This window comes from Callorhinus ursinus, unplaced genomic scaffold (assembly GCF_003265705.2).
Source record: "Callorhinus ursinus isolate GAN/ISIS: 27379988/994484 unplaced genomic scaffold, GSC_fseal_2.0 scaffold18, whole genome shotgun sequence".
NCBI classification, from domain to species: domain Eukaryota; kingdom Metazoa; phylum Chordata; class Mammalia; order Carnivora; family Otariidae; genus Callorhinus; species Callorhinus ursinus.
In genome coordinates this window covers 10,211,354-10,219,532 of record NW_027397080.1, presented here as the reverse complement: position 1 = coordinate 10,219,532, position 8,179 = coordinate 10,211,354, and the positions used below count along the sequence as shown (strand labels likewise).

The 8,179-nt window shown below is 48.3% G+C and overlaps 1 protein-coding gene across 4 annotated transcripts; it reads right to left on the bottom strand.

Annotated features, from left to right (window-relative positions):
- Window positions 1–2,993: 2,993 nt before the first annotated feature.
- On the bottom strand, window positions 2,994–7,184 carry SMIM12 (small integral membrane protein 12). Of its 4 annotated transcripts, none has more exons than XM_073902947.1 (3): window positions 7,024–7,155; window positions 5,112–5,189; window positions 2,994–3,938 (listed from the first exon to the last, which is right to left on the bottom strand). In XM_073902947.1, the coding sequence occupies exons 2-3, from the start codon at window positions 5,134–5,136 to the stop codon at window positions 3,655–3,657; spliced, it is 309 nt and encodes a 102-aa protein (XP_073759048.1). In that variant the 5' UTR covers window positions 5,137–5,189; window positions 7,024–7,155; the 3' UTR covers window positions 2,994–3,654. The 4 variants fall into 4 exon arrangements, with proteins under 4 accessions (XP_073759048.1, XP_073759049.1, XP_025712844.1 ...); XM_073902948.1 differs by lacking the exon at window positions 7,024–7,155 and adding an exon at window positions 5,946–6,160; XM_025857059.2 differs by lacking the exon at window positions 5,112–5,189 and having other exon boundaries at window positions 7,024–7,184.
- Window positions 7,185–8,179: the final 995 nt, after the last annotated feature.

The following is an 8,179-nucleotide window of genomic DNA, read 5'->3' as shown; positions in this document are numbered from 1 at the left end:
GGTCATGATCTCAGGGTCCTGGGTCAAGCCCTGCATCTTCCTGCTCTCACTCTCCCTCTGCCTTCCCCCCTGCTTGTGCTCACTTGCTCCCTCTTTGACAAATAAACAAACACAAAAAAATCTTTAAAAAAAAAAATCTAAATTTCTAGCACCTTTTGGGGAAAAAACTGAAAAATGTGGCATCACTGGGCAAGCAGCACAAACTGGGGAAGGCCGCACGGCCACCGCCCCCATTAGGCAGGCCCCTCCTTCTAGTTCCTGGCCTGGCCTGCTCACTGGAGGCACCCGACTGACCCCTGTGCACTCATGGCTTTGTCACTCCTCGTTAAGCCCAGGGAAGCGATGCCAGGCTTGGTCATGCTCAGGACAGCCACGGGGCGGCAGCACTGAGCTGTCCCTGAGGCCCGCCCACCTGCCAGTGACTAACCCAGCTGAGCTTGGCACATCCTTTCAAAACCAGAAATCTCATCCTTACCTCAGCAGCGGGCACTCATCCCCTCCACTCCCCATCAGATGTATTCCCTAAAAAGCAACAGCGGCTCATTTCAGCGCACCCCCTAGCCTCAGGGACAGAGGAGGAGCCACTAGCCACTTCCGCTCTCCTCTCTGGCCACCACCTTCCGCATCTTCCCAGCTCCTCCCACTCCACAGGAGCATCTCTACCTGTTCAGGCATCCCACCTTCACCCACCTGTTAACACCATCAGGCCTCAGATCCTGAGATAAGAAAGCAGGACAGACAACCTCCCCCACTTTTAAAGACAGTGCATCCTTCATCATGCGCTCCTCACTTCCTTGTGCTCACTTAGGTTAAATGTCAGTGGACTTCATGAGACAATAGGTTCTCACGCCTCTTCCTGACCCCCTGCTCTCACTGCCCTTCCAACAGCACCAGGAACATCTTAAGCGGCAGCATTTAGTATAAACTCCTGAAGCCATTTAGGAAAGACATTTAGACCCTTAAAACTGCTCATCCCATTTCATCCAAAATGCCATTTGCTGGTCCTGCCATTTACTCCACCCCAAATGCAGAAGTTATAAAGGACAGTCACTACAATATTTACACTAGTGAACAATCAAAAACAACCCAAGTGGAACCCTCCTACACTGTTGGTGGGAATGCAAGCTGGTGCAACCCCTCTGGAAAACAGTATGGAGGTTCCTCAAACAGTTGAAATTAGAGCTACCGTTCGATCCAGCAATTGCACTACTGGGTATTTACCACAAAGATACAAATGTAGGGACCTGAAGGGGTACGTGTACCCCAATGTTTATAGCAGCAATGTCCACAATAGCCAAACTGTGGAAAGAGCCAAGATGCCCATCGACAGATGAATGGATAAAGAAGATGTGGTATATATACACAATGGAATATTATGCAGCCATCAAAAGGAATGAGATCTTGCCATTTGCAACGACGTGGATGGAACTGGAGGGTGTTATGCTGAGTGAAATAAGTCAATCAGAGAAAGACATGTATCACATGACCTCACTGATATGAGGAATTCTTAATCTCAGGAAACAAACTGAGTGTTACTGGAGTGGTCGGGGGTGGGAGGGATGGGATGGCTGGGTGATAGACTTTGGGGAGGGTATGTGCTACGGTGAGCGCTGTGAATTGTGCAAGACTGTTGAATCACAGATCTGTACTTCTGAAACAAATAACGCAACATATTTTAAGAAAAAAGGAAAAGAAGAAGATAACAGGAGAGGACGAAAAGGGGAGTATGTCAGAGGGGGAGACGAACCATGAGAGATGATGGACTCTGAAAAACAAACTGAGGGTTCTAGAGGGTAGGGGGGTGGGGGGATGGGTCAGCCTGGTGATGGGTATTAAAGAGGGCACGTTCTGCATGGAGCACTGGGTGTTATGAACAAACAATCAATCATGGAACACTGCATCAAAAACTAATGATGTAATATATGGTGATTAACATAACAATAAAAAAATTTGGGGAAAAAAAAAAACAACCCAAGTGTCCAGCAACTGGGAAATTATTAAAAACAAACTATGCTTTATTCCCACTTGATGGGCAATTATGCAGCTATTAAAAACAACTAGGATTATGAAGACCATGTGATAAGACAGAAAAATGATTATGATATGAAACACTAAAAAAAGGAATATAAAATTAAAGAGACAGTAATGATAAGATTATTAAAAAATGGGGCACCTGGGTGGTTCAGTTGGTTAAGCGCCTGCCTTCGGCTCAGTTCATGGTCCCAGGGTCCTGGGATTGAGCCCTGCATCAAGTTCCCTGCTCAGCAGGGAGTCTGCTTCTCCCTCTCCCTCTCCCCTTCCCCCTTCTTATGCACTCTCCCGCTTGCGCTCTCTCTCTCAAATAATTAAATAAAAATCTAAAAAAAAAAAAAAACTTAAAGAACTATGCCAAGAATTAGTGAAAGGTAGGGGCGCCTGGGTGGCTCAGTCGATAAGCGTCTGCCTTCGGCTCAGGTCATGATCCCAGGGTCCTGGGATCGAGCCCCGCATGGGGCTCCCTGCTCAGCGGGAAGCCTGCTTCTCCCTCTCCCACTCCCCCTGCTTGTGTTCCCTCTCTCGCTGTGTCTCTCTCTGTCAAATAATTAAATAAGATCTTTAAAAAAAAAAAGAATTAGTGAAAGGTAATAAATGCTACCTTTTTAGTTGTACTGGAGCCAAGGGAGTGGGGGGCGACCATTTATCAATCTCTACCAAATGTTCTTTAATGTACATATATTACATTTATAGGGGAAAATGTATGCCTGTGTATAATTGAAAAATTTGATAGCAACTATTAAGCTCCCCGGTCTACACTGAATTCACACTTTGAAAGGTCCTATAAGCCTTTTCTCATCATGATAAAAAGGCTCCTCGGAACCTGCACCCCCAGGACTCAGTGCCTGGGCCCATGAGCCCTTGGTTAAAGGTCTGTGTTATCCGACCCTGAAATGCCTTCATTTGCATAACTCCTAAGGAGACTCCAACACCATCTGGAAGATAGGATGAGATCAATATGATTCTCAGATGCCACTTTAATCAAGTTTTGTACCATACAGTGATGCGGGGTGGTGAAAAATGTGACTGTTTTCAAGCAAATTTACCTGTCCCAAGGTAAACAACCTGGGCTTCCAAGAACAGAAAAAGGCCTTCCTCCCCAGGGAGTCTCATTCCTGAGCTGACAGGACAGGATTTCCGGGAGAATGAGTGCAAGAAGAGGGCAAACTAGTGAAGGGAGCCAGGTAGCTTTTTGAATTCTTCCCAGTGTACACTGGGACTAGGCATGTAGGCATCCCTCCTAAGGCAGCACCCCAACCCCAGCCACTCCCACTTGAGGCCAAAGTGCCTCCCCAAAGAAACAGACAGCCATCATTCATTTCATGACACTCCTCCCCGCGGCGCGCCCAGAAGCGCAGAAGCCTGAGCAGTTTCGGCCACCATACAACACATGCAGCCTTCAGGCCAGAACCCTCAAGGGCCTTCCTCTTCCCTGGCCCCTCGGCGGCTCGAGTGTCCGCCTGGCAACGTGAGGGCAGCCAGTGTGTGAGGGGCTGGGTGGTACAGGAAGGGACAGAATGAGCGACACAGCAAATCCAATGTGGGTTCTGGAGCAGGGTAGACATGGTGGCAGGGCCAGTCATGGCCCACACAAGGACCCATGGGGCTCTGTGTCCTTCGTTAATTCTTCTCTGGGCGGTTTCTGTTCAGGACAGCTTTAGGGGCAAATTCCAGCTTGTCCTTAAGGCTCACCACCTGGGTGTGGTCCTTGCCTAGCAGTTCATCCAGCTTTCGGTCCTCCCGGCGCTCAGAGATGCTCTTCTCCTCCTCCACAGGCTGGGGATCCTTCCCCCGGATGAACCATTCCAGGTGGTAACCCACAGCCCCGACCACGAAGGCCACAGGAAATGTGACATAGGGAGCATAGGTACGCACCACGGTCCAAAGCACAGGCCACATGACATCTGCAGAAGAGCACAAGGCAGCATTAGGGAGAAACCAGCATCCCCCTCCCCACCGAATGAGGACAACCCACCAAGGCTCTCCATTTACCAGGCAGCCTGGCAGAATTTACCAAGCACCCACCCCACGCAGAGTACCACAAGATGGTACCCTGCTTAGGCAACAGTTAGGGCCCTGAAACAATCTAGAAAATTTTGAAAGACATGACTGTTAGGGAAAAGGGGAAGGATCTCTATTTTATGTACTATACTCACTGACCATTATGCGACCATGTTTGGCAGTGTTCCCCGAAAGGGGAACCTCTGAGCCTACCTAACAAAGATTCAAGCCTGTGATTGGCCCCAGGCCCTCCCTCCACAGTTTACCAACATTTCAGGAATGGAAAAGAGCCCTTCCCTGCTCTATGCAATTTCTCCATGAACACAGCCAGCCACACTTTTCCCACTGTGTATAGTCCCACTGTGACTCTCCTGGTCCAAGATAATGAGAAATAGTTCCTTTACCTCACAAAAAGAATAAGGAGTCTATTTAAATGGCCAAAACCCTAATCCATTACTCAACCATTCTGGATTTTAGATAATGATTTTTTTTCCTATTCTGAACTTGATCTTTCTAACAATGAGACATACCTATACTTTACAAAACTGCCGGCCAAACCTCTTTCAAAATACATTGTCTTCAACCAAACCCATACCCTCCTATTTGCATAATAAACTCCTAAAAATATCACCAACGCATTATTCATACTCTGAACGTGATAGGTCTTGAATTTTTCTGTAAAAACAAACAAAAAAACAAAAACAAAACAACACTGTACAAGCCCATGGCAGGGGGGAAAAAAGTGGAATGGCCCTGGAGCGTCCTGAAATGAAGTAAGATAACACCAAAAAAATACAGAAACACACAAATCGGTTCACTCTAATGGCCATTTAGTCTCATGACTATTATCATTAACAGTTATCAAAGATTATTCCCGGGGCACCTGGGTGGCCCTTGTTTTCAGCTCAGGTCATGATCTCAAGGTTATGGGATCAAGCCCCGAGTCGGGCTCCACGCTCAGTGTGGAGTCTGCTTGTCCCTCTCCCTCTACTCTTCCCCCCATTTGTTCTCTCTCTCTAATAAATAAAGTCTTTAAAAAAAAAAAAGATTACTCACATTATCATAATAATACCTACCATTTATTGAGCACTTATGTACCATTCCTTGGGCCAAGCACTTTATAAACAGTATCTCCTTTTATCCTCATGTCCACTCTATGAGGTAGATGGTATTATCAGAGGGTTAAGTAACTTGCCCCAAAGTCTCAACTAAAAGATCATTCATTCCATTTGCACCTCTGTAGGTGTTTCTCCATCTTGGCTATCTCTAGTCTAAAGTGTACAATTGAAATCTCACCAAGGATAAAATGATTCTTTCTTTGGTTCCAATTCTCTCTGGAGGAATCCCAGCACTCTGTGGACCCAAGACTATAAGGGGCCATTATCAGGGAAAAAACTGCAGCAGCTAGAAGGTTCCCCTCTGGGTCCTTTGTCTTTGCACCAGCCCCTATGCCAGACAAGTCACCCGCTGGTCATCACCTGATCTTCACAACGCCTCTATGAGGTAGGAATTATTAGCCCAGATTTGTGTCTAAGGCCACAAAGGCTCAGGGACATTATGTGAACTTGTCCAAGATCATTAGAAGTGACAGAACCACTGCTTCTGAATCCAGGCTTCTCCAAACGTCAACACTTGTGCTCTTTCTAGTGGCAAGAACACACTGCAGATAGGTGTGCTGTTTCTGTCCAAATCCTGGACTTGGGGAGCGCTTCCTGCCATTTTTTTCCCACCAACTTGGCATGGCACTATCTGGAAGAGCATCCCTTTTGGCAAACTCTAAGATTACTCAGAGATTTGTGAAATGACAGGACTTAGACGTTGTTAAAACAAACAATCCTGAAGAACCTCAAGCCTAATACTTCTTTTTCTTTCCTACCTTTTATGCAAGCTCTCTATAAGTGAACACTTACCCTAAACAGCAATTCTCCATTCAGATCCCCAATTTGTTGTAAAACATACCAAACACGAGTCCACAATTCATATCATCTCCCATATGCAGCAAAGGTCTTTCTCTCCGTTGTCCTGCCCACATTCTAATCATTCCCAAATACGTCAGTTCATTTATTCAACACTTAGAACCACTTTCTCTGTGACAGACGTTGTGCTGGCGGCCCTACCCCACTTGTCTGCATTTCTCCAAAACACTTAAGCTCCAAGAGGGCAAGGACCACGTCTGTGCGGCCCCCACTGTGTCCTACCCACCCCCCACCCTTCCTGCCCTGCCTGCCATAAAGTGCTCCCAAAAAGTTTGTTAAATGAATGAATGACAGCTCAAACAACGCACCAGTGTAAAACCACAGCAGTCGCCCACCCCCACGCCCTCATAAGGCGGCAGGAATACAGCGGGCTACTTTGCTGATCGGAAGAAGCTAAATGCTCCCTAACAATTCACCCCCAGAGTATCAAAACGAAGGCGGCAAAAGCGTCCCGCAAATACCGGAACGTCTTCCTTCCAGCCCGGCACAGAGGAAGCCTGAGCGTCCCGGTAAAGGTCAAGGGGGTTGCCAGGAAACCTGCCCTTGTGCGGGCGCCCCCGGAAGCCCAACGAAACCCGAAGCCGCAATCCGAGATTTTAAGAACTGTTAACAAGAGCAGAGGAGACCTGACAGGGTGGAAAGACTGGCCCTGACCGTCACTCGAGCCCGGCCCGGGGATGGGGGCGCAACTGAAGTCCGAGTCCCAAGTATCTAGCCTTCCTTCTCCCTCCTCTGGGCTCCCGGTGCCACCACGCTCGTGGCCTCGGCAGCGTCCGTTCTCACCCACGTGCCTGAGGCCGAGAAGCCCTGGCCGCAGAGGTTCCGCTGGGCGCCCAGACACGGCCTCCGAGCCCTGGGAAGAGAGCTGTCAGGCCCAGCCAGGGCCGGAGCGGACACTCGCAATCACCCTTCCCTAACTCAGAGGTCACTGCCAGGAGCCGTCACCCGGACAACGGGAGGCCCCGGCGACCGCTCCGGGGAAGGGAGCTGCCCGCTGGGACCGCGTGCTCACCTGCGTCGCAGCCCGCACTCCACGGTCCTGCCCCCGCCCTCTGCCTGCCCGCCCGCCTGCCCGCGAGCGAGCCCTCTCCCTTGCTCGCTCGCCTGGAGCACCGACGTCGCCTCTCCCAGCTGCCCGCGGGGCCTGGCCCCGGGACCCCGCCCACCGGCGCCTGCTCTCTCGGAGCGCGCCGATTGGCTGAGCTCCAGTCAAAGGACCGGAGGAAGCTGAGAGTCCGCAGCGGAACCCGCTGCGCCGAGATGAGGACTGCGCCCCCTCGTGGCCTGGAGAGTTTCCCCAGTGACGTCAGCACGTGCTTTCCGCGTGGAGAAAGTGGAAGGTCATCCATGCGTTTATTCAACTGATGTTTATTAGGCGTCTCTAAGACTTAGGTCTGGACACACAAAAACAAAAGACATGTTCCTTAACTTCAAGAAGATCTCCTTAGCAGGATATAGTCTAGAACTCTGAGACCTCTTCAAATCTGGGCTAGTTTTTAGCCATGTGACCTTGGGAACACTATTAATCTGCTGGAGCCTCCTTTCCCTCTTATGCATAAAGGTAATAACATCTATTTCAAAGGATGTTGTGAGGGTTTGATGAGATAATGCATGTTAAGTGCTGTGCCAGGTACATAGCAACAGGGAAATAAATGGTACTATTCTCAGTATACAAAGAACTGAAATATAATGAAATCTAAGTCTTGCCTGACCCCTTGATACAAGTATTCACTCCCCTTGTGTCCCCACTATGCCCTGTACAGACATCTATTTTATCAGGTATAGTTGACCTCTGAACAACAGGGGTCCGAAACTGTGTGGGTCCACTTACACATGGATTTCTTTTTTCAATAAATGCAGAATGGTACTAGAAATATATTTTCTCTTTGTTATGATTTTCTTAATAATATTTTCTTTTCGCCTGCTTATTTTATTGTAGGAATACAGTACATAATACATATAACATACATAATATGTGTTAATCAGCTGTTTATGTTATCAGGAAGGCTTCTGGTCAACAGTAGGCTATTAGTAGTTAAGTTTGGGGGATGTCAAAGTTATACATGGATTTTCCACTGTTCGGGGGCTGGGTGCCCCTAGTGCTGTCATTGTTCAGGGGTCAACTGTATAGAAAAATAACACCAAAGCTCAAGCTCTGGAATGCCCCC

Bases quoted from the DNA above. Each gene is read 5' to 3' on its own strand.
- SMIM12 (XM_073902947.1), bottom strand. From the start codon at position 5,136: ATGGTACATAAGTGCTCAATAAATG. The intron at 3,939-5,111 runs GTAGGTATTATT...GCTCTTCTGCAG, and splicing joins ACATAAGTGCTCAATAAATG to ATGTCATGTGGCCTGTGCTT.